This window comes from Choloepus didactylus, chromosome 22 (genome assembly GCF_015220235.1).
Source record: "Choloepus didactylus isolate mChoDid1 chromosome 22, mChoDid1.pri, whole genome shotgun sequence".
Classification (NCBI taxonomy): Eukaryota; Metazoa; Chordata; class Mammalia; order Pilosa; family Megalonychidae; genus Choloepus; species Choloepus didactylus.
In genome coordinates, this window is record NC_051328.1 from 24939962 (window position 1) to 24966107 (window position 26146).

A 26146-nucleotide genomic window follows, 5' to 3' on the forward strand; every position below is an offset into this window, starting at 1 on the left:
CAGCATGCACATGGGAATGTAAAAGAGATGTTTAGCCTTGTGGATCACACTCCCTTTATCTTGTGTATGGATGGATGAGTAGAAAAATGGGGACAAAAACTAAATGAAAAATAGGATGGGATGGGGGAGATGATTTGGGTGTTCTTTTTTACTTTTATGTTTTATTCTTACTCTGATTCTTTCTGATGTAAGGAAAATCTTCAAAAATAGATTGGGGTGATGAATGCATAACTATATGATGGTACTGTGAATAGTTGATTGTACACCATGGATGATTGTATGGTATGTGCATATATTTCAATAAAATTGAATTTAATTAAAAAAAAAGAGAGAGAGATGTTTAGGGACTGATGGACGGAGCAGCTTTGCTGGAGCAGAAGGTTTACGTGAAACAAAGATTTTCAAATTGTGTCCAGCAAAGCCCTAGGGTGGTGGACATCGTGAATGTGATGCCCTCTGGAACGAAAAAGGGTGAAAGGGCTGACTGGGCCTTTAGCCACACTGCTCTGTTTTTATATATTAGGATTCCTCATGAGATTTCATCTGAAATAAAGGACAGAACTATGCTGCTTAGAAGTTTGAAATTCACCAGTGCAGATGACTTTTAGTTACACTGAAGATTGAATATGTGTTTATTTCCATTCCTTCCACAGACTCCTCTAAAATGGCAATAAAGTTACATAAAAATGTGTAATCGCTCAATGATAAAGGAAGGAGAAAGAAAAAGAGCGTATGGGAGATGTTAATCAAAGTTTAGTTGCTAAGAGATAAAAGGCAGAGCTGAGAGAACTGAAACACAAGCCTACAGTGTGAGGTATCCACCAGGAAGTCAGCCTGCTTGCACCCTGGAGCCCTGGAAAGCCTCAGTGATTAGTGACAGGAGAGCGAGTGTGGAACGAGGCTAAAAACCCAAAGACCAGTTTAAGATTTGTGCAGTGAGCAGTTAGATTCTCAGGTTGTCAACCATTACTCCCACCCTTCTGACACACACACACACACACACACACACACACACACACAGTCAACCATTACTCCCACCCTTCTGACACACACACACACACACACACACACACACACACACACACACACACACACACACACACACACACACACACATGCGTGCGCGCGCACGTACATTCCTGCTTCTGACCCTGAGAAGCTCCTGAGAGAGTGGAACCAGCCTTGGGGATACAAGTCATAGCTAAAGGCAGGGATAAGTTCAGAAAAGAGGGATTAAGTGGGGATGCTGTCCCCAGGTTAGACACTAGAGGATTTTTTTTTAATGTAGTTTTATTGAGATATATTCACAGTATCATCACACAGTTATGCATACATCCCCGTGATCAAATTTGGAACATTTTCATTACTCCAGAAAAGGAATAAAAATTAAAAAGAAAACCCAAATCCCTCCTTTTTCCTTTTCCCCCCTTAAAAGTGACCCATGGTATTGATGTGGTACATTTGTTACTATTGACGAAGAGAATTAAAATATTACTGTTAACTATAGACAATAGTTTGCAATCTGTACATTTTTCCCCATATACTTCTCTATTATTAACTCCTTGTAATTGTGTCATACAATTGCTCTAGTTCATGAAAGAACTTTTTAATATTTGTGCAGTTAATCACGGACATTGTCCATCACAAGATTCACTGTGTTATACATTCCCATGTTTTAACCTCCAACTTTCCTTCTGGTGACATCCATGACTCTAAACTTCTCCCTTTCCACCACATTCACACACCATTCAGCACTGATAATTTATTCTCACAATAATATGCTACTGTCACCTCTGTCCATTTCCAGATGTTTAAGTTCAACCTAGTTAAACAGTCTTCACATATTAAGCAACCACTCCCCATTCTTACCCTCATTCTATATCCCGGTAACCAATATTCTATATTTTATGTCTATGAGTTTATGTATTATAATTAGTTCATATCAGTGAGATCATGCAATATTTGTCCTTTTGTGTCTGACTTATTTCACATTACATAATGCCCTCAAGGTTCATCCTTGTTGTCACATGCTTCAGGACTTCATTCCTTCTTACAGCTGAATAATATTCCATTGTATGTACATACTGCATTTTGTTTATCCATTCATCTGTTGATGGACACTTGAGTTGTTTCCATCTTTTGGCAATTGTGAATAATGCCACTATGAACATCAGTGTGCAAGTGTCTGCTTGAGCCCCTGCTTTCATATCTTCTGGTTATATCCCAAGTAGCAGGATTATTGGGTCATAAGGCAGCTCTATACTTAGCTTCCTAAGGAAACACCAAACCATCTTCCACAGCGGCTGTACCATTTTACATTCGCATAGCAATGAATAAGTGTTCCTATTTCTCCATATCCTCTCCAACACTTGTAGTTTTCCTGTTCGTTTAATAGTGGCCATAATAGTAGTGTGAAATGACATCTCATTGTGGTTTTGATTTGCATTTCCCTAACAGCTAGTGAAGCTGAGCATCTTTTCATGTGCTTTTTAGCCATCTGTATTTCCTCTTTGGAAAAATGTCTATTCTATCTTTTGCCGATTTTTTAATTGGGTTGTCTTTTTATTGTTGAGTTGTAGGATTTCTTTATGTATTCTGGATATCAAACCCTTATCATTTTTGTGGTTTCCAAATATTTTCTCCCATTGAGTTGGTTGCCTTTAAGACTGGAGAACATTTTTTTGGGGAAAGTAACCAGTCTAAAGGCACAGGGGATATGTGGGGGATCTTCTACTGAAATAGCAGGGCTCTATCTGATCAGTAGTCAGCCCCATCTAGGTATACAGAGCTTCTAGTTTGCTTTTTAGTGGCTCTTTTTTTTTTTTTTTTTTTTTTCAAATTCATTTTTATTGAAATACATTCACACACCATACAATCATCCATGATACACAATCCACTGTCCACAGTATGATAACATAGTTATGCGTTCATCACCACAATCTATCTCTGAACATTTTCCTTACATCAGAAAGAACCAGAACAAGAATAAAAAATAAAAGTGAAAAAAGAACACCCAAATCATCCCCCCATCCCACCCCATTTGTCCTTTAGTTTTTATCCCCATACCTCCACTCATCCATACACTAGATAAAGGGGGTGTGATCCACAAGGTCTTCACAATCACACTGTCACCCCTTGTAATCTACATTATTATATAATTGTCTTCAGGAGTTCAGACTGCTAGGTTGGAGTTTGGTAGTTTCAGGTGTTTACTTCTAGCTATTCCAATACATTAAAGCCTAAGAGGTGTTATCTATATAGTGCATAAGAATGTCCACCAGAGTGACCTCTCGACTCCATTTGGAATCTCTCAGAGTGGCTCACTTTTAAATGCAAATGAGCAGCCAAAGATCAGCAGACAGAAAAAGGAACTTGGTGAAAACAATTTAGAAAGTGGAAAAAAACTTCCAAATGTAAAACCTTACTGACGTAAATATCCTTAACGATTTGGGATAAGATATGGCATTGGTGCAATAAAAACAGAAGAAAATAAAAAGTACCATGCAGAAAACAAGTCAAGCTTTTAGAAATCAACATATATGACAACATATATGGTTAAAAAAAAATAAATTAAAAAAAAATCCATAGATGGGTTAAAGATAAAGTTGGAGAAAAGAAAATAAGATTGGTCCAAGAGATCCCATTTTTGAATAATAGCTCTAGAGATGGACAGAGAAACAGAGGATAGGAAATTGTCAAAGAAATTTAAAAAAATCCAGAACTGAAGGATATAGTGTACAGATTAAAAGGGCCCACCACGGACAGTGTGATTGTGAAAACCTTGTGGATCACACTCCCTTTATCCAGTGTGTGGATGGATGAGTAGAAAAATGGGAACAAAAACTAAATGAAAAATAGGATGGGATGGGGGGGATGCTTTGGGTGTTCTTTTTTACTTTTATTTTTTATTCTTACTGTGTTTTTGGTGTAAGAAAAATCTTCAAAAATAGGTTGGGGTGATGAATGCACGACTATATGATGGTATTGTGAACAGTTGATTGTACACCATGGATGATTGTATGGTATGTGAATATATCTCAAAGAAACTGAATTAAAAAAAAAGGGGGGCCCACCACAAATAAAAAAAAGGCCCACCCCAAGGCACATCCTTATGGAATTTCAGAATGCCAAGAGAAAATTTCAAAGGCTTCCAGAGTGGAAAACAGGATGGATACAAAGGATCAGGAATCAGAATGTTATCCTTGTTCTCAATAGCATTTGTGGAGCAAAGCCTTCAAAATTCTGACAGAAAATTATTTTCCACTTAGAATTCAATTTCTAGTCATTTTAACACTCAAATGTGGGGATAGAAATAAACGCATTTTCAGATATGTGGGGTTATGCATCCTCTCTTGGAAGATACTATATGATGTGTTCCACCAAATGGGAGAAAATCAAGAAACAGGAAGACATGAGGTGCAGGACACAGAAGCCTCAACCCGGGAGAGGGGCCGAGGAAGCTCCCACAAGAAAGATGAGGGAAGATGACTGAGGACAATATGTGGAGTCTGCCTGGCAGACAGCTGTCCACGTTAGATGGAAGGTTCTGGGAGAGAAGTCATGAAGAGATAAATGACTGAGAGACTACCTGTCCTGTCAGAAGAGTCTGGGGGTGAATTAGTGATAGGTTCAAGCAGATGAAACAAGGAAATTCTTAACTCTAGGAGAAAAAACAAAACAAAACAGAAAAGCTGTACAAGCAAGGAAATATATTTATAGCATTCTACAGGGTCATAGTACAAACTCTGTATATCGATTCGTTGAAAATGATGATTTTTCTATACTGGGAGGTTGAGGGGAGGAGAGTGCAGTGGTGTGTTGGGAGTGGAATAAGGAAATTGAATCCTCATCTTCAACAATGGAAAGTCCATAGGTAGTATCTAAAATGGCAAAAATCAAGAAATAATGGAATAACCATGTGGATTATTACCGATATGGACATATATACTGGAAGGAGCAGTTAAGAGCTGAAGTGGCTTCCTCTGGGGAACAGGAATCAGCAGTAGGGAGAGGTAGAGGAGGAGACCACTGTTTTCCATTTAATCCTGCAGTACTATTTCACTTTTAGAACTATACAGACATGATTTCTTTGATAAAAAAATAGAACTTTTAAAAATAAAAATCACTAGTTTACAAGAATTATGAAAAAAGGTGGGAAAATTCCAGATTATTGTGGACCCTTGATAATAACGAAAGGATTTTGACTGAAGGGCAGTGGGGATCCAATTGATGTTTTTGAGCAGGAGCATGGCATAAGAGGTCATCTGGATGGTTGCTCTGATGGCAGTTCATAGGTTGGCTGGGAATGGGGAGATTAGTTCAGAGATAGGTGCAGTAGTTGAGGTATGAGGTGATACTGATCTGGGCGAAGAAATGGAAAAGCAAGGGCAGAGAGACAGAAAAAAAAAAAAAAATAATAATAATAATAAATAAGCATCCAGACTGGGTGACTTACTGGTGTCAGCAGGAAGAGTTGGGAGTGATGGTACAGTTTCATCCCTGGGAGGATAACAGACAGGAGGAAACCTGGGCAAAAAAGACTCAGATTTGGGAAGAGAACTGAAGAATTTAGTTGATATCTAGAGTAATAGCAGGTCTTGAAAGTAAGGCAGCCTCACAGGCAGAATCAAGACAAAATTTGGGAGCTGGCCAGGGGGACTGGTAACTGTTTGAGAAGATGTTTTTAGGGAGGCCTTGAGTTAAAAAGGGTCATTGAAGAGATGGCTAAAAAATCAGCTAGGATTGTTACTGCAAAGGAGAGGCTAAACCTGCTTATAATTGTGCCTAAGAGTCTCCCCCTGAGTGGCCTCTTTGTTGCTCAGATGTGGCCCTCTCTCTCTAACTAAGCCACCTTGGCAGGTGAACTCACTGCCTTCTCCCCCAAGTGGGACCTGACTCCCAGGGGTGTAAATCTCCCTGGCAACGCAGGACATGACTCCTGGGGATGAGCGTGGACCCGGCATCGTGGGATTGAGAATATCTTCTTGACCCAAAGGGGGATGTGAAATGAAACGAAAGAAAGTTTCAATGGCTGAGAGATTTCAAATGGAGTCGAGAGGTCACTCTGGTGGACCTTCTTACGCACTATATAGATAACACTTTTTAGGTTTTAATGTATCAGAATAGCTAGAAATAAATATCGGAAACTACCAAACTCCATCCCAATAGCCTTGACTCTCGAAGACAATTGTATAACAATGTAGATTACAAGGGGTGACAGCGTGATTGCGAAAACCTTGTGGCTTGCACTCCCTTTATCCAGTGTGTGGCTGGATGAGTAGAAAAATGGGAACAAAAACTAAATGAAAAATAGGGTGGGATGCGGGGGATGATTTGGGTGTTCATTTTTACTTTTATTTTTTATTCTGATTCTGATTCTTTCTGGTGTAAGGAAAATGTTCAAAAATAGATTGGGGTGATAAATGCACAACTATGCTATAGTACTGTGAACAGTTGATTGTACACCATGGATGATTATATGGTATGTGAATATATCTCAAGAAAACTGAATTAAAAAAAAAAAAAAAAAGTCAGGTAGGAGGCTAAGCCAGAAAATCAAGGAAGGTACAAAACGGAGGCACGAGAGCTATGTGAGTAAGATAAGAATTTAGAGGAGACAAAATGAGAAAGTAATAAAGGAACAAAACTCTGAATCATACGGTATAATCCATATTGATTCCCTTCGACTGTTAATCCTGTTTTCTTCAGTAGTATCTTTTACTTTTGTCACCTTTTTTCCCCCTTTTTCAAACTTATAATGGAAAATTTCAAGCATACACCAAAGTTAAGAGAATAGTACAGTGAATCCCTTGTAACTCTTGTCTGGTTCTTACAATAACATTTTGTTGCATCAGACCTCTGAGTTTTAAAGCAAATCTCAGACTTCACAACCTTTGACCTATGAACATATCACCTACATCTTTAACAGATGAGGTGTTTTTTGTTTTTTTTAACAAAACCACAATACCATTATCCCATCCAACAAAATTAATATTTCCTATCATGTCATACCACTCCATGTTCCATTTTCCCCAGTTGTCCTAAAAAGATTTTAGCACTTGATTTGTTTGAATCAGATCCAAACCCAAGGTCAACACATTGCTTTTAGCTATGTCTCGTAAGTCTCTCTTAATCTGAGTTCCTCCTCTCTTTCTTATTTTTTCAGACCATTGGATCCTTACATCAGGATAATTTTAGTTGCATGTAACAAAAAATTGGATCCAAATTGGCTTAAATACTGAAGGGAAGTTATTGGCTCATGTAATTGAAAATTCTAGATGTAGATCCTGGTTTCAAGCTTGATCTAATGCTCAGTAATATCCCAAAGGGGCTGGCCTTTTTTCCTTTTTTTGCTCTGCCACCACAGGGTCAACTTCATGTTGTATTTGGGTCCAGGATGGTGGCCAGTGGCTCCCAGGCCTGCATGCTCTCTCAGGCACATCTGGGAAGGAAGAGAGACTATTTTTCCCAGAATTCCTAGCAAAAGTCCTGAGATTCACCCTCATTTGCCCAGCAGAGGTCTCATGCCCATTCAGTGTTTCAGCTCTATGGTTGGAGGTAGAGTCAATTTCCCCAGACCACATAGATCCCCTAAATGGAAATCATGAGCTAATGGCAAGGAGGGATTGGATGCTGCAGAGACAACCACAAAAGTCTGTTAAGCCCCAGAAGCTTCCACGATGGGGATCTGCCTGGCTGTGCCTTGCTGGAGCAGCCAAGCTTCTGTGCCAGACACCAAGCCTTACTGTCCTTCGGTCCCTCCTTGCCGGTCATCCTGAGATTTCTCTAGAGTTTGAGAAGTGGTGGTGATGGTCATTGTATTCATTCTGAGCTTAATGTTTCCAGCTGGGAAAAACGTACAGATCCCCGAGGCAGGTTCTACTATGTGGACCACAACACCCGGACCACCACCTGGCAGCGCCCGACAGCCGAGTACGTGCGGAACTATGAGCAGTGGCAGTCGCAGCGGAACCAACTCCAGGGAGCCATGCAGCACTTCAGCCAAAGATTCCTCTACCAGGTGAGGGGGCAGGGCCTTTCCACAAGGGAGAGGAGCCTCCTAGCACCTAAGAATGTGCAGCCTCACACATTATCCGTTGACCTTCTTGGTGAGCCAGGGAAAAGGTGGCTAGAAATGTTAGTGCTTTGACCCTGATCATTCTACTCATCACTGTGAAATTCCTCAAATTCCAGCATTTCCAACTTGGTGACTCAGTGTTCAGCTCCTGCATTTAAGCTCCTGCCTTTCTCCTCTGGCCCCTCCGTTCAAGTCCATTTACCCTGACTTGAAACCTGAAGGTCAGTTTTGACTTCTCCCATACCTCACCTTTTCAGATCAAAGGAGTCTCTCAAATCCTCCTCTTCCCATTGCTACCATCTTCTTCTGATCTTTCTTATCTGACAGATTCTTGAGGATGAGAGGGACCTTAAAGTTCATCTAGATCAGGGGCCCTCAAACTCTGGCCTGGGAGCCAAACCGGCCCACCACCTAGTTTTGTAAATAAAGTTTGATTGGAACACAGCCACACCCAATCATTTATGTATTGCCTAAAGCTGCCTTTGTACTATAAGGCAGAATTGAGTAGTCAAAACAGAGACTGTCTGGCCTGCAAAGCCAAAAATATTTACTATCTGGCCCTTCATAGAAAAAGTTTGCCAACCCCTAGTCTAGGACAACCTCCTTCTAGCCGATGCTTGATTTTCCTCTGTCCCTCCCATTACAATTGTTAGGGCAGCCTCTGAACAGTTCTTTCTGCTTCTTTCTCTTCTCCTCCAATCTATACTTCCTGAACCCACTGGAGTAATATTCAGGCCTCATTGTCATTGCATGTTTACTGGCTCAGAACCTTCTGTGGTCATTACTTAGAGCATATTTCAGCTTCCTGGTCCAGAATTCAGGGTATTCTGGTTCCAAATTACCTGCCTGAACTTCTCCCACACTGTTTCACTTTGGGAACCCTCTCAGCCCCATCTTCCTAGACTCTCCATCTCCTTAGAGCCTCTACCAGTGACTCCAGCCACACAACCGCTTTGACTGGTGAGATGGGATTCCCATATTGGAACTCAGATCTCATTTTCTCAGCACACCCTAAATGTGAACATTAGGAGCTGCAGTATAACTAGTACAGGACTTTTTGAGCTGGACCGTGAATTTAAATCACCACATATATAACATCACTTCTATTTGAAATGAATGTTCACCCTACAACCTATTTCTAAATAGGATACTACTCTAATTAGATGCTCAGAATATCTTCAATTCTATTTTATTAAGTAGCATTCCTTATCAGCTTTACCTTCATCTGCAGCTCTTTCTCTGCCCAGCCAAAGCAGGTGCTACACCTCCAGCCACAGGTATTTTAGCATCTCCATTGGCTAGCTTGTTCCTTCTGTCTCTGGGGCTGATGGCAGAGCAGAAAGCATGGAATCTGTCATGTTAAGCTGCCTCCAAGGTCAACTGTGATGCCCTTCTATGGCCCATGCCCTTCTGTCTCACCTGGTGCAGCACCACATATGTCCTTATACCCGGTTCCTCATCCCCCTAGCTCCTTCCACAGTGCCTGGCAGCCTGTTGTGGCTTGTTTCCAAATTGGTTTGGTATGGAGTCTGATCATTCTGTTCATTTCAGAGATTGTTCCTCTTGAGCTAAGCCCCAAAGACTTTGTCTGCCATTTTTCTTGTGTGGTTGTGGTTGTGAAACCAGCAAGGTCTGGGGCATCTTCCTTCTTTGACCTGGCCTTTGACTCAGAGGCAAGGACCCATTTTAGGGGTTTCACATGCTGCATGCTTACCCAACTTTTCCAATTCTTTTTTTAAAAGCCATTAAAAGAATTTTTTCTTCCTCCCTAAAACCATGCCCAGCCAGGTTGACCGGGATGTTTGGTGTATAAAAGGGAAGATCTGAGGATTGTGAAACTCAGTGCCCACTTGGTCTTTTTTAGAGCATTCTTTCCTCTTGCCTGCCTTCCCCATTTTAACATGGGAACTTTGACTCGGAGGATACCTAGAAGTAAGTATTAAATGCTAAAAAATATTTCTTTCTCTACTACTGTAATCTAGAATACTGGTTTGAAGTACTAGTACTAAAGTACTCTAAAATGGTTTTCTCAGCGCAGCTGGGGATTTCGAAAGGTTCTGGATGGAGGTGATAGTTACATTTCTCTGTGAAACAAGACTCATATTGAAAAACCTGGTAGGAATCTTTTTTGGTCTGCTTTCAATGTGTCTCTGTTGATTTTCCTCCCTCCCTGGATTTGGTTTTTCCTTCTTGTTTGCTATGGTGCCATGTCCTGGTTACAAGTAAGAAGGGTTGCTTTCATATAGTTATTTTGAGGTTTGGCTTTGGCCCAGGGTTTGACTCGGAAGACTTAAGAGCTGATACTATAGCAGCAGCTTCCCCTCCTCCTCTCTCTGGGCTTACACTGAGACCTTGTTGTCCTCTGCCCTGCAGAGAACACGAAATACAGTTCAAAATGGAAATCAAGGGAATCCCAGATTGCAGTCCCCTTCCTGATGTCTGCCTCCACGCACACCTTTTGCAGTTTCTCTGCGCTCTTGTTCCCTTTCCTAACTCCCCAAGGTGCATTTCTTGCTCATGATCATCGTGTACATTTTGTTGTTGTTGTCGTTTCAGCCATGCAGTTTCACTTTTTCCTCTCTTGAGTGTTCCTGCTGTGGTTAATTGAGGATGCTTGGCACCATTTGTGGGCTTTGTGCTATTGGGAGAGGACCCACGGCACAGCTGAATATTTCTGGGGCACCTCTTCTTCCCCTAATGACAAAAGGAGGTAGCCAGGGTCTGCAGCACTGAAACTAATCGTTTTGTGGCTCCTAATTTGTGGAATCCAAATTGCACTATCTGGAAACAGACAACGTGGCTTTCACTCTGCAGAGAACACCTCGGGTTGAATGCTCAAGCATCTGGGTTTTGTTCTGCATCCATTGGTGCATCCTTAAAACAACAACAACAACAACAACAACAAGCCTCTCTTCCACAGGGTAACCTTTATGCCCTTCTCAGAGCCTTTCTTGCCCTCGGCTGTATTTGCTAGACATTCTTTATTTCTGAGTTTGTATCTTAAAATATTACTGGAACTTTGTGCTTTGTCCCTGAGGGACTTGAACTCACGTGAGCTCTCTGGCCCATGGCCTGCATCTCACATCTCCCAAGCCAGGGACCATTACCAGGGAACCTTATTCAATAGTGTTCCTTTCTGTTTCTAGAAATAAAGGAAATGGTCTCTGACCGTGCTGTGAGGCACCTTCACGTCCCCAGATGTCTCTTCTGACTGTCACCCTCCGATCCTCCTTTCTCTGGACTTTTCAGGCTGTGCTCCATGTAACTCTTTGGGATCTCTCTTTTTAGGGAGAAGTGTGGTAGGAGAGAAGGGGTAATTGGTTGGTTCAGAGGTATATGGTTTTGGGGTTTTGTTTTTTCTGACCATAATGTGTAGCTCTTATTTTCTTGTTTTCTTATACACATCTGTTCCCTTCTTTCTTTTGGACTCTTTTCTTATTTTTCAGTTTTAGGTACGTTAGGAAAGATAAACCCAAAAAACAGTCAAGTGCTTTGCTTTAAGAAGTAAATCATCATGAGCTTCAGTTTTCATTGATTCCGATTTCATGCGTTTGTGTTGGTCAATCTCTGCTCTCTCTCCTTTTCCTCTCCTGCCTCCTCTTCTTACAGAATCGGGGTGGGGGGGCTCTGAAAAGTTGAGAATGGGAAGATGCCAAGGACATTTGTTTTTAACACTTTAATGAAGGATAAGCAAAAGTGTACAAAGTTTAGGCTATAAAAAAGGCAAGGATTGAAAGGACGGATGAATATTTTTCCTAGTTCAATGCTGTCTATGAAGGCCAGCGATAAAGACCTCCGGGTGTGTTGATTTGTAGATTTAAGCAAAAGGTGTCTGTAAGCACACTGACGCCTACTTCTTCACAGCTAATTTGCCATTGGAGCCCCTGAATGCTTTATAGTGTAATAGTTTCTTTACTCATTCTGGAAAAAGATCTGAAGTGTTAACGGTTTTGCACCAACTGCTTCTTCTTTTAATTTCTTAAAATGTCCCTTTCTGTAGTTCTTCGCTTTTGCAAGGACAAGGCTATAGTTCTGTATTTACCAATTGCATTCGATTTTGTTTCGTTATCTGAAATATGTGTTTTCACATCTGTTACTTTTCTTCTATTGCTGAATGTTTTTATAGCTACCATTCTTGTGTATTAACTACAAAACAAAGCTGGAGACACGTGGGTATTAGGAGATAACCCCCAACACACCAAAATGATCTCTGTGAATTTGGGAGATTTGTGTCAGTAACAATCAGACAGATCTGAACCATGAGATGAGATTTTAAGCATATCCTAGAGGTTGGCTGACCGGTACTGTACGTCAAGGGCCACCCCAATTTCCCCCCACCTTTGGGCAGTTTTGTGCAGTGTGGGTAGGAGGTCCTTGGCTGAAAGGGGCTCTGTCCCATCAAGGAACCTATGGTTTCAAAACTTAAAGCTCTTTGTTGGAACTTGCTTGGAAGAGGAGCCTGTGTTGCCACCTTGGAAAGAAGGTTTCTCTGTCCTTTCAGTTGGGGGTGGAGGGAGGGCTACGAAAGGGGGCTCGATGGCAGTTGAGGTCTACCAATGTTTTCTCAAGCTGAGACTGAGCTCCATTCATCCTTTCTGCCTGCGTGTGGCTCCATCGCCCCCAGATGGGGCCAGCCAGGCAGCCTGAAGTCTGCTTTGAGAACTTGATCCCCTAATATAACGATTAAATTTTAGTCAGTGAAGTCAAAATGTGAAAGAAAAAAGAAAGAAAGAAAGGAAAGAAAAAGAACAATACTTGTTTTATTTAACTATGAAAAGTTTTTGACAGCACCCCCCTTCCCCACAGGATATGAGAACTCTCAGGCTGCTGCAGCCCTTCCCCAGGGACCCCACAGCAGAATTAGGCAAAGGGAGGGGAGGTTCTAATGTAAACAGTGACCCTGAGGTCCTGGAGCCGGTCCCCCCTTCTTTCTCCTGTCTCCCCTCTCTCTTGCCACCCTGCCCCCTGCCCCACCTCCCCTGTCTTCCAGTCAGGCGAACCCAGAACACGGAGCAACTTCAGGTTCAGGCCTGGGAAGAATAAAGGTGCTTTGTGAAGGGGAAGGAAGACACGGGAGAGAGAGGCCCGCGGCGAGGCCTGAATGTCCCTGCAGGCTGGGTCCCTGCTGCACACTGCGGCCCTCACCGCGGCTCTCGCTCCTCACAGCTCATGGAGCCGGGGAGGTGGGGGCTGCAGGCCGAGGTGGAGGGAGGAGGGCCCAGGCCCCAGCCAGGAAGCTCTGGGCGTGGGCAGGGCTTGTGGGAATGATTTCATTGGAAAGGCCTGCGATATTTTTTCCCCTCCCGTGTGTGGTTCTTGGAGAAAGTTGGAGGTGGTGGTGATTTCAGTCTCCTTGGCCGCTGCCGGCAGGAGCTGAGCAGAGCCCCTCGGCTGAGCTTGCTAGGAAGTCCAGCTCCTGAGGCCCTCCTGCTATGCCTGGGCCCAGCTCCCTGCCTGTGCCATCCTGGCCACCCTCAGCCGTGCACCCCTTCCTTCCCTTCACTGCACCCCTTCCAAAACCTGTTCAGGCCCTCAGTGTGCAGGGTTCTTTTTTTTTTTTTTTTTTAATTGTTTTTAGACTTCTAAGAGGCGCACAGGCCACCTGAGGTCCCACTGTATCCTCTACAGAGGGTTAAAATGTAGAAATGAGCCATCAGCATTTTTGTTTTCATTTATCGATCTATTTTTAACCAGCAGCTTTTTTATTTATTTATTTTTTTTTTTGGTAACCTCTGTGTTCTGCTGTTTCTTATGTTTAGTCTTCGAGTGCTTCGACGGACCATGATCCCCTGGGCCCCCTCCCTCCTGGCTGGGGTAAGTGCCATGCTCTACTTCTGCACCCTGCTCCACCATGCACTGCCCTCCTCTCCTGTGCATCTTCCTCACTCCTATTGCTCGATTTCCTGTTCTGCTGTCTCTAGCACATTCTCTCTGGGGATGCTCAGCCAGAGCAATTAATTACTAGTGATGGAGCTGGAAGGTTGGCAGAGTTCTTGAGCTCCGCTGTGCTGCGGTGGCATCCCCCTGCCATAGCTAAAGGCGCATGGTCTGGCGGGAGAACCCGTGGCTGTGGGACTGCTGAGTTCTGGGCCTGAGTTTAAAGGTGTTCACTCAAGAATGCATCCTAACACTAAGACATTTTGATGTCTGGTTCCCAAATGGATTTGTTTCAGGTCTGGGACTGTGAGATCAGAGGGAGCCACCTTAACAAACCTTTCTTTGCAGCTGAGATGTCAGAGAACTTCAGCTGGATTTTGACTAATGGAAGCCACCTTTTAATTTGGGACCTGACTGTGAAAGAGGCCAAAGGGAAGCAGAGATGAGAGTGGCGATTCTAAGAAAGTGCATCATGGCTAGCTAATAATGCTATGCTGGTGGTTAAACTGGATTCTTCTCCTGGCTGTTCATAGCTTAGCTGCCTCTTCCTTATTCCCAGGTCTTAGTGGGATCTGCCAATAATGAGTGAGGGGGGTGAACACCCCTGACTTGAGAGAGAGACCAGGCTTTCTGGCTGTTTGAGGAAGGGGAGTAGCCATGCAAAGGGGTGATTGGAGATGGCAAAGCTCAGGATAGTCTACAGCTCGCTGAGCCGGGGCACGATTGGTATAATGCTGCAAGAGGCCCTGGAAGCTGAACTGGGCAGTTATTGCAGGAATCAGCAGGTGTCAGGTTTAATTTATTTGTTAGGCCAGCAGAAGATCACAAATGCTGGTTTGGTGGTGGTTACAGATAATCAGTTGGGAGGGAGTGCACTCACCAACAAAGATGGAAAAGTGTGTACTTAGGGAAGTCGACAATGATAGAATCATCATCAGGCTGGGAAAATGTAGCTTGGGAGCTGGATCCTCTAAGGCAGAAACAATTACTCCCTGTTAGTAGTTTAAGAGGACCTATAGGGTGTCACTTAGTGAATTACCGCTGCCTTCCCGAATGCTACATGGGTGCCTCTAGTCCTTCTGGTGGGATGTATCAGTTAATGAAGCTTCTACACATTCCCTGATTTTCAGCTAGGGAATCCCTTATGCATACAGATGACCCACCTGGCTCTCTGAATGGATGAAAGGGCAGTTTTTATCTCAGATATTAGCAGGAACTCAGATGTGAGACGGTCAGACACTTGGGATCCCTGCATAGGTACAGAACAACTCACCAGATTAAACAGGCATCTGTAATGCTCTCGGCAGCCAGGAGACACGGAGTTGGTTTCTGGCTCTGTAGAGGCCAGCCATGTAGCTCAGTCAAGTGAATTTACTTCTGTACTAGTTTTGCTAAATGACAGTCACCAAAAAAGGACTGCTATAGACACTCAGAAACAGTTCCCAGATGCTAAGTGTGAAAATATTTTTCGATGGGAGTAGGAGCCATGGTCAGAGTCACTGCTGTTGGTGAATGATCCAAAAACACACAAGACTGTACTGGTGCGGAACCTTCCTCACTGCAAATCCTCCAGGCTTTGTGTCAGCTTCCCCGGGGTGGTGGCAGTGGCCACTTCCCCAGGGACACTTAAGAATGAACAGAAAGAGCAGCAAAACCAAAGGCAGATTACGTTTATTGTGAGCCTGCTGGCACGTCTGCTGGCATCCCCTTAGCTCCTGGGTCCCTTCCTGCTGCTCCAGGAGAGACCCCCATGGTGCTTTCCCCTGCATTGGCCGGAGCCAGCTCGCCTCAGGCTTAGATCTGCTCCTGCCCCTCGGCAGCCGTAACCCTGGGCGTGTGGTTCAGTCCTCTCATGTCTCTTTCCTCCAAAAATGAGTTGGGGTAGATGCTCATTTAAGGACTATTCCAGGCCCCGGACTGTGAAACTGTACAGCGGAGCAGTTCCAGTCAGCTGCCAGAAAGGAGGATGCAGGCTCAGGCCCACTGGCCAGAACCCTCACCCCATGCTTAGTTTTGGCTTTGGCGCTTGGTAGAGCAGCCGAGAAGGATCTGGTTCGAAGCAGCAGCTTCTGGGCTGGGAGAGGCCCCTTCCCTCCCGTCTGAAAACTCTTGGAAAGTCTTCCCTCTGTGAGACAGTCACATAAGCTGTTTTGGGGTGGTTGTTGTGGCTCTGTAACAATTCCAGGCACCTTCTTTTCCTTCTTTCCCTTTGTGTTTTAAAATTTGCAGTCAAATAATGGCTCCCAGGGAAGTTAGAGAGTCAGTGTCAAACCTTGGGTTGATACCAGGAGCATAATACAGCCTAATTCTTGAGAGGAGGGGGTTGGCCTCCCTGGTTTTGCTCCTTTTTCAGCCTCTGGTTTCCTGGTAGCTTCTGGAATGGTTCACTTTAATTTCTTTAATTTCACCCTGTCTTCATGAAAGAGGGAGCACTGTTACTCAGGTCAGAAACAGATTTGGAGGTTCAGGAACTTCCCAGGAAAGGCAACCCCTTTTGGGCTTGGATTCTTGCCCCGAGTTTTTCTCCTGGAGCTGGTGGATTGTCCTTTCAACCCTCTCAAGGTCCAGAATCACCAGCTAGAGTTGGGGTCTGTGCCCAGAGCCCAGACTCCCTCCCGTGACGACCCCAGAGCCATTGCCAGGGACCCAGCAAAGGGCAAGAGGATAAAGTCTGTCCAGAGGAGAGAAAAAGTATGTTCGTGCTCCTCCTCTCCTCTGCCCAAACACTCCCCTGTCTCTGCAGCACATACTTAGGTCTAAGAACCAGATGGGCACTGTACATGTCCACAGCTCCAACAATTTATTTGCACATGTGCACCATAGAGGTTTTGCTGGGATGGGAGAGTTTTCAAACAAAACTTAGCCTTTAAGTGGGAGAAAAGAGCTCCTGGGAGGGTGCACGGGCCCTGAGGTGCAGAGCATCAGTCAGAGAGGCGCGAGGGCAGAGGCCGTCCCTGCGGGCTGATCTGGCTTTCTGGGGCAGTGGACAGAGTGGGCGCAAGGGCAGATCTGCTGTGACAGGCTGCGGTGGGATGGGGTTGTGGGAGGCTGGCTGTGCTTCCATTTTGCGCACAGCTGGATGCAATTACCCCTCTGGTTTCAGCTTGGCTGCTCCCCCTCTGTGTTGCCACACCACCCCCTCCCCTACAGCGAACAAAACGACCAAAGACGGTATTTGTTCTCACGTTGAAAATGTGTATATATCCTTCCCAACAGGGAAAGAGTCCCTTTGTCCTTGTCCAGTGGCAGACATGAGCAAGCCAGGCTTTTGCTGGCTAAACTTCTCTACTAGAGAAATTCTGACCCAGCACCAAGGAGGTGGAAGCCAGAGGGGAAAGGACACATGCTAGAAATGTTTCCGTCTGATTATTCTCTTTCCTTTCTTCTCTCCTGGCAGAGAAGAGGCAGGACAATGGACGGGTGTATTACGTGAACCATAATACCCGCACTACACAGTGGGAGGACCCTCGGACCCAGGGGTAAGGACTCGGGCCTGGAAGAGGGCCAGGCCCTCTGTGTGCTGCTCCGGCCCTGGGGGAGCTGTCTGCACTGCATTCGTCCTAACGGGCAGTGTGCTCAGGGACCCTCAGCCATGCACAAGTGCTTGGAGACCCTCCCTGTGTAGTCTTGGCCTCAGTGGGAGCTTGAAGGCTGCTCCTTAAATTGACCTTCCTGGTGGATGGAGGGGTCCCGGTTGGCAGGTGTTGCTGGTCGCTGGACTAACTGTGCAGGCTGCTCATGAATTGACTCCAAAACCATGGAGGGTGCCTCTCCCCAGGAAGCTGGCCTGCGGTACTTGGCGTCTCAGGATTGCTGATGGCCACCCAGGCCAGTGCCATTGCTCAGGGCTGGCCCTTTGGCCTTGGGGTCATAAATGGCCTCACCCAGCTGCAGAAATGTCCTCACAACTTGTGTGCTGCCAGACACACGTCCTCCAGGCCCACCCCTAAGGGCTCTGTAGGGCTTGGGTGGCAGCAGCACTTTGAGGACGCCAGCCTCCTACACCTTGAGGTCCAGGAGGTGAGGTCAGCCCTTAACTCCTCTCTCCTGTGTTTTCAGAATGATCCAGGAACCAGCTCTGCCTCCAGGATGGGAGATGAAGTACACCAGTGAGGGGGTGCGATACTTTGTGGACCACAATACCCGCACCACCACCTTTAAGGACCCTCGCCCGGGGTTTGAGTCCGGGTAAGGACTTCACAGGTGACATCAGTATCTGTCAGCACCGGCTCAGTTTCTCCCTGTAGGATGGCTGCCTGTGAACATGGGCTGCTGCTCTTTACTGCCCTCTAATGGCCTATTTTGAGGTCACATTAAAGGAGGTGGTGGAGAAGGGGCCATCCCATTTGTTCAGAATAACACTAGAGGTATTTCTCTAAAAGCAAGAGGTCTGGATTTATATCTAGTCTTTCTTTCTACCTTTCAAATCTGCAGAGTGTCTTAATGACAATCACTACCTTTCTTCGATGCCTTACTTTACTCATCTTTAAATTAACACAGCATCAGCTTTCCTGAGGGCTAACCAAGATAAATTGCTAATTTTTAAGAAATCATGTGCATTCCAAAATTTCTTTGCTCTTCCCAGGGTGAAGCAAGGTTCCCCCGGTGCCTACGACCGAAGTTTTCGGTGGAAGTATCACCAGTTCCGTTTCCTCTGCCATGTGAGTTCTAGTTCTGGGACCTCCCATGGCAGTTGGGGTTGTGGAAGTATTTCAGCATGATACCCCAGCAGGTGCTTGGTGTCTGTGTCTTAGGACAGACAGGGCAAGTCACTGGTCTAGCCTGGACTGTTGCCTGAGGTTGTCTCGGTCTACTCTAACAGAAGGCAGGGTGTATGGAAGCCAGCATCCGTTTCTATGGGACCCACTTCTCCCTTGCAGGCCCAGGGGGTGGGGATGCATCTTCCTACAGACAGGAGACCAGACCGAAGTGTTACCACTTAGGGCCCTGCTTTGAATTCATTTGTGTGTTCTTTTCAGTCAAATGCCCTACCCAGTCACGTGAAGATCAGTGTTTCCAGGCAGACACTTTTTGAGGATTCTTTCCAGCAGGTGAGATAATAATAATGGCCACCTATCTTCTGCCATGGGGCCTGTTAAAGTCACACTACCAGTGTCTGCTGGGGAGCAGTCTTGGTCTCAGAAGACCCAAGAATCCCCTGCCCACCCGCCCCATCCCTGCACCCCGAGCCAGCATGGACGGGAGTGTGGCAGGCTGGCCATGAGAGTCTGTCTCCCCAGATCATGAACATGAAACCCTACGACCTGCGCCGCCGGCTCTACATCATCATGCGTGGCGAGGAGGGCCTAGACTATGGAGGCATCGCCAGGTGAGCCAGGTGCCCCCGGAAGGCTGCACTGCACCGTGTCCCCAGGCCACAGGCCTGCAGCCAGAAAGCTGCCTCCTCCTTGCTCAGATTCATTCCAAAGCCCCATGGAGTAGCCACTGGGTGACATTCAAAGCACCTAACAATCCATGTGGCCGATCAGAGTAGACAGGGTTCTGGGGTTCCCTGCTGGGCCAGGCCTAGCCCTTCAGCTATTGGATCACGGGGAGGCTGGGGGCTCCGGGGGAAGAGTCTGGGTCAAGGGCTCTTTTACCAATCAATACGTAATTATTTCTGTACTTTTAACAACCACTACGGGTATTGGTCTGTGTGGCTGTCTGTGAACGTCAACCCCATTTCTCTCTCTTTCATGGGGTATGAAGTCAGGGCATCTCAGCGTGTACCTGACGTATATAAATTGTGTCACAATTTAAAGGGCTTTGATCAGTACTAGACTGCATGTCATGTGCACGGAATCAGCAAAATTGAAACAATGAATGTATCCAGAAGAAGAGCCCGAAAGCATTACTTACCCTTGCCTCAGTCCACCTATGTAAGCAAACAGACTCTGGAAAAATGTTGCCTTGGACAATGGGGCAGAAGGGCCCTGCAGTGAGAAGGAGCGTCTTGGCCCTCCGCCCTCTCCTCCTGCTGACTGCTCGTGGTGTTGGGATTCTTCTCGCTTGGTTTTGGGCCAACTTGCTTCTGGTTCTGTCAGCTGGTTGCGTGGTCCACGGTGTTTGCCTTTGGTGGATTGATTGTTCTTTTTTCCGTGGTGACCTTCTCTCCAGGCTCTGCTTGGTGGGCTTCTGGTGTGGCTCCTGCCCTCTGTGTGTGTCTCTCTCTCTGTGTCCTGCCAGTGGTTTTACCCTATGGTAGGTTACGTCATGCTGTTCTACCACAGGGTAGAACCACGGACAGGATACCGGGGCACCCTCTGCATCGAAGGACTCCTCGTCTGCACAGCCACAAACAGCCCAGCAGCCGGGGACTGGCCCCCTGTGGGTTTAGCCCAAATCTGAAAGGACTCTTAATCCTGGCTTGAGGCTTCTACCCAGGGTGCAAGCAGATGCTAAGGTGTGGGTGTTGGTTCAGCTGCCTCTGTGGAAGTGTGGGAAAAGGAACAGCAATGGCACCCTGGGGTGAGAGGAGAGCCGAATGCAAGGAGCTTGGGTATACAGGGGGAGTGGCTCCCTGTGCTGCAGCTGGTGGGAGTGAGATACAGCTTCTAGAGGAAGTATGGACTACAGAGTTTCATGGGGTCAGGAGTTAGGAAAATCTTACTGTATATTCATGCTGCCTACTTGGGTAGGGTGGAAGTGGGGTGGCTGCTATTCGTACAGCATCTTTGCAAGATTTAGAAAAAGGTGCCCTTCCTCAAGGCACTTCCTTCTGTTGGAAAATGGTCGTGATATCCTGATTATCAGAAGACAGCTTGACTGCCATTTGCAGGAAAATTATTGTAATAAATGTGCAAATCTATGATACTTGAATGCATTGCCTTTGTGCAGTGCATAGCCTAAGCAACTGTGGATCGTTGCCCAGAGTGCCAGGAGCCCCTTTGCCATTTGAAGCTCTGGACTTTGTGATGTGACATCTTGGAATGTACCACTTGGAAGCCAACACATACACAGGTTTCCCTGAGCGTCATCCCCTCATGCAGTTGTCGTCCTGGCTTGCCCTAGGTCTGATCCTGCCTTGCTCACTGACCCCCTGTTGATATAGCTTAGCCGAGGTGCTGAGCCTGGTGGGGCCTGACTCTCCAGAACACGTGTCTTCAGACTACCTGAGAAGCAGAGGCAGAGGAGAGTCACCTTCCATGCAGGTTTGTGTGGGGAGGCATCCATTATCCTTGTACTTTCTCTCTTCCCTCACAGAGAGTGGTTCTTCCTCCTGTCCCACGAAGTGCTCAACCCCATGTACTGTTTATTTGAATATGCTGGAAAGAACAATTACTGCCTGCAGATTAACCCTGCCTCTTCCATCAACCCCGACCACCTCACCTACTTCCGCTTCATTGGCAGATTCATTGCTATGGTAAGAGGGGCCCGGGGTCCCCCAGCATCTAGTTCTATCCGAGACTCCAAGAAGGGCAGCAGCCGCGGGAGCCAGACCCTGTGTACCAAGGAGGCAGCATTGGCACGAGCAGCTGCCCCCACAGACTGAAGCCACCCCTCAGAGGGCTCATAACCTCAAAATTCAAAAAGCTAGAGACAGTTCTGGAGAAACCTGTGCATTCTTGGTGGCCACCACGGGGGTGTGGAGAGGTTTTTGCATGTTGGTAAGGAAAAAGCCAAGAATCCCTGGACCTTGGGACTTCACTTAACATTAAGTGTGTGCCCTATTCAGGGCATTGGGGTGGTGGGGCTGAGTGAAACCATAACTCCCCACCTGCTGCCTGTCCGTGGGGAGGGCCACTATCTATCTCAAGTCTACAGGTGCAGGTGGGTGCTTTGGGGACTATCCAACCGAGGCACTAAGGCCTTCTGGAAGGGGATCTGGAAACAGAACTAGCTTAGAGCAGCCCTCAGAGAGCAGTTGACCCGGGTGAAGGAGGCATCCATCAGAAGGCAGGCGGATGAGGGAATAGTAGCATCTGTGTTTATCTAGGAATAAGGAGACTGTGAATCTGGAAAGGGGGGTCGTGCTGCATGCCTCAGTGTGTGGAGTAGCTGGGAGTGGGGAGGCCCCGCATTGAGAAGGCTGAGCCCCTGGGAGCCCTCACGTTCCTGCTGCCGTATTTGGTGGTTTGAAGTGTTTCAATGCTAACTTTCATTTGTTTCCTCCCTGGACTTCCTGAGTACTCAGCCCTGCTCCCTTCTCAGGAGGACCTGAGGGCCCCAAGAGCCCATGACTAAATAAGTCCCTTCCCGTCATCTGGAAGCTCTTGGCCAGGGTGCCGGGCTCAGGAAGTGGGCACATTCTTCCCAGGTCCAGAGACCCGCCTGGCCTAGTGGCTGACAGGACAGACCAGTAAAACCCTAGACTATTACTCACCACTGGCCCGCCAGCCCTCGCTATCCACGACGTCTGCATTATTTTTGGCTGCCTCTGCCTCCCAGCTCTGAAAGCCAGTGAGTCAGGGCTGCCACCTGGAGCTATTCTGAACAAGTATTCTCTGTGAGTCTGGGGCAGCTCTCTGCTAGACTGGGGGGGCCAGCCTGGCAGGCGTGCTGGTTAGGTGGGGGCCCCAGAGATGGGTTCCTGAGCAGGCTGGCTCTGTTTGGTCCCTGAGCTCTGGAGGGTGCGATGAGTGTCCATCCCAAGGTCCAAGTCAGGATACATGGTGTTGCTTATTTCCCAGACTCTCGCTTTGGAACCCTGAAGTAGCTGGATGCTCAGGTCCTGTCAGGCAAGGAGGCCAGGTAGCAGTGGTGAGGTTTTGATACAGAGCATCCAAGAGCTTGCCTTAGACAGTGTCCTGGGAGGGCCAAACCTCTTTGCTATGTCTCTTCCTCCCTCAGGCTCTGTACCATGGAAAGTTCATTGACACAGGCTTCACCCTCCCTTTCTATAAGCGGATGCTCAACAAGAGACCAACCTTGAAAGACCTGGAATCCATTGATCCTGAATTCTACAACTCCATAGTCTGGATCAAGTGAGCACCTTTCCTTGCTCAGCAGTTGGAGGGGGGTCCCTGGTTTGGAATCAGATACCCCCAGTGGCCTTTATTTTCTCTGCTGGAGTGGCTTCTAAGCTCTTATCCAGCCTTTATAAGTGCTTGTGCAGATGAGCAGCTTCCCGGGGCCCCTGTAGGGCGGTTCTGGAATTCTTCCCTTGCATCAGGAAGGCGTCTGCTGCCACTGTTCAGGGTTCTAGACCACCTGTCAGTTCTTGGGTGTCACATGGGTACTAAAAGTGAGTGATGGAACAGGATCCAGGGCAGACCCTTCTAACTTCCCTCTTGGTCTTTCATGCCCCCAGAGAAAACAATCTAGAAGAGTGTGGCTTAGAGCTGTACTTTATCCAGGACATGGAGATTCTGGGCAAGGTGACAACCCACGAACTGAAGGAAGGTGGTGAGAGCATCCGAGTCACGGAGGAGAACAAGGAGGAGTATATCATGTAAGTGTCAAGTGCTGGAAAGCACAGACAGTGGGGGCCGGAGAAAAGGGCAGCAGAGGACAGCAGAAGGGTTTCCCACTCTGTCCCGTGGGAGGCCCTCTTCAGCCAGGTGGCCCATAGGTCACTGGGAATAGCAAGAACCTTCCATTTTGTATCTGCCTTAGATGGTTGCCCACGGCAAGTCACATGATGGTGAGAGTTCAGGGAGTCAGAGTCCACACTTTGTTGCTAGCCCCTGGTTGCTCTGGATCCCCCATCATTTCCCACCCTGAAGAGGTATAAAACTTGGATGTCTCCATTTTCCTCCTAACTGAAAGGATTTATGTGTTGTGCTTAAATTCACTGTGTCATGTGGGTACATGTACAAATTCTCCATGCATGTCCTTCATGTCTCTTGGTGTAGGCTTTTAATCTCCACACTTCCACACATCCCTGAAGCTGAGTCAGTGATGGTGGGAGGAGGAGGAGGAGGAGGTGTGGTTGTGAGGATTTAAAAAACTCAAGTATCTCTAGGTTGCTGTGAGGTTTTAAAGGTTGTACTTCTGGAACCTTCAGCAGACTGGGTCTAGGCATGCCGGAAGTTGGTGCTACACTGTCCTGTTGCCTCTGAGTGGGAACAGCCCTGTAGGCAGCCAGTGAGCTGCGCCTGAGCAGTGGGTCCTGGGCTCCGCCGATGTTCTGTCTTTGGTTTTAGGCTGCTGACTGACTGGCGTTTCACCCGAGGTGTGGAAGAGCAGACCAAAGCCTTCCTGGATGGCTTCAACGAGGTGGCCCCCCTGGAGTGGTTGCGCTACTTTGATGAGAAAGAGCTGGAGGTGAGTGTCTAAGGTTGTTGGGACCCCAAGCCTGGCTTCTTGGGTGAGCCTGCTCTTTGATATCTTCCCACAGAAATTCATCAATAAAATCTCAAACTTGATCAGGACAGAAAGCAGGGCAGACAGTTTCCATTTGGGTCCTCAGCACCCACCAGGTAGCAGTGGTGAGGTTTTGATACAGAGCATCCAAGAGCTTGCCTTAGGCAGTGTCCTGGGAGGGCCAAACCTGGGCACTTGCTTTGAGTTCTGTGTTCAGAAAAGCAGGAATTTGGATTACCGATGTTACTAAGGCTGCCTGCAAAAGTAATTAGTTGAAAACGCCTGTGACTGTTTCATTTGGATGGGGTGTTCTGCGCCACTGGGCCCAGGGCCTCCCTGAAGGGGAGAGGCTGGCCCTGGGATTGCTGACTCGCCTTCCTCTCTTAGCTGATGCTGTGTGGCATGCAGGAGATAGATATGAGCGACTGGCAGAAGAACACCATCTACCGGCACTATACCAAGAACAGCAAGCAGATCCAGTGGTTCTGGCAGGTGGGTCCTGGGGCCAGTGCCCACTGGCATCAGGGGTAGGGGTCTTAGCAGTGACATTTTAGTAGTAAACCAAAGGAAATGGGGCTTCAAGCTCCAGGAACCTGGCTGTGCTATCACCTCCCTCGTCTTTGACATTGTTCTCACCTCCCCTAACTTGGAAAATGAGGGGTAAACCCAACCTTGGGAAAAATGGAAAGAATGGAGCTATTGCAGCTTGTTTGTGGCCAGGAGGTCATCCGTGGCCAGCCTTGGGCCAGCTGTCAGCACTGGAGTGTGGGAGTGGAGAGGGGGACCTGCGAGGCAGGAAGAAATGTGGCTGTCAGCTGCGTGATTGCCTTCCAGCCAGATGGGACGAGGAGGCATGTGCTTGGCCCCAGAAAATCTGAATGAGCTCCTTAATGTAGATAGAGTGAATTGATTCCTTTATGTGTAAGGGTTTTGTTGTTGTTATGCTTAAAAAATCAATTAACATAGATATTCTTAATGTGTATATTTATTTTTTTGTAGAGGTGAAATTCACATAAAATTCTCCATGCTAAGCATTGTAAGGTGTAGATATTCAGTAGCTTTTAGTACATTCACAATGTTGTGCAAACATTACCACTGTCTAATTCCAGAACAGTTTATCACCCCAAAAAGAAACCCCATACCCATTAAGTAGTCCTTCCTATCCTTAGTATATTTTTAAAAGCGGAACTTGGGTGGGATGAGAATACTTAGCCTGAGGTGTCCCTGAGACCAGGACAACCTGTTGGGGAAACATAATCTCTTGGGGAAAGCAAACCCCCAGCCCAAGCCAGCTCTGTGTTCTCAGCCTTCCAGAGGCCCCAGCTGACCTGGAGGCTTGGAGAGAGGAGTTATATGTTAGGGCAAAGTGCCTGGGTTTGGTTGTCAACTGACTGGCTCAACTTCCGAGTTCTAGGTGGTGAAGGAGATGGACAATGAAAAAAGAATCCGGTTGCTGCAGTTTGTTACTGGAACCTGCCGCCTGCCTGTTGGGGGCTTTGCCGAGCTCATTGGTATGTTTTCCCTTGTCCTGCTGGTGCACTTGGGTGGGGGTGATGACAGCTCACAGAGAGGGCAAGGCCAAGTGACTTCCCTAAAGAAAGTTGGGGGACATGTTGTTGGGGAGGGGTGGCGGATGGGAAGAGCTCTGACATAGCATCCTGTGGCTGAGCCTGTCTGTGGGGGAGCCAGAGTGTTCTGCTTCAGGACAGGACACTTTTTTGACCTGTGGTGTGTTTTTCGGATAACAGGTAGCAATGGACCACAGAAGTTTTGTGTAGACAAGGTTGGCAAGGAAACCTGGCTGCCCAGAAGCCACACTTGGTGAGCTGCTGATTTTAGTGGGAGGTGCTGGGAACTTCATGGGGTCCTAAGGGGCCTTGACTCCAGCAACTTTTGCCTGGCACTGGGGTGTTGGGTTGAAGAGAAGGAGCTGTGACTTGCTGGGGC

At 46.7% G+C, this 26146-nt stretch overlaps 1 protein-coding gene across 2 annotated transcripts in view; it reads left to right on the forward strand.

Annotated features, from left to right (window-relative positions):
• WWP2 (WW domain containing E3 ubiquitin protein ligase 2) overlaps window positions 1–26146 on the forward strand; it is a 167946-nt gene that overhangs the window by 139589 nt on the left and 2211 nt on the right. For both annotated transcript variants that reach the window (XM_037815635.1, XM_037815634.1), the window contains exons 10-23: window positions 7846–8020; window positions 13837–13891; window positions 17352–17433; window positions 18014–18142; window positions 18540–18615; window positions 18934–19005; window positions 19195–19283; window positions 21158–21317; window positions 22745–22878; window positions 23205–23345; window positions 24040–24160; window positions 24587–24691; window positions 25614–25710; window positions 25948–26020. In XM_037815635.1, coding sequence (XP_037671563.1) covers window positions 7846–8020; window positions 13837–13891; window positions 17352–17433; window positions 18014–18142; window positions 18540–18615; window positions 18934–19005; window positions 19195–19283; window positions 21158–21317; window positions 22745–22878; window positions 23205–23345; window positions 24040–24160; window positions 24587–24691; window positions 25614–25710; window positions 25948–26020 — 1509 coding nt within the window. The remainder of the gene's footprint in view (window positions 1–7845; window positions 8021–13836; window positions 13892–17351; window positions 17434–18013; window positions 18143–18539; window positions 18616–18933; window positions 19006–19194; window positions 19284–21157; window positions 21318–22744; window positions 22879–23204; window positions 23346–24039; window positions 24161–24586; window positions 24692–25613; window positions 25711–25947; window positions 26021–26146) is intronic.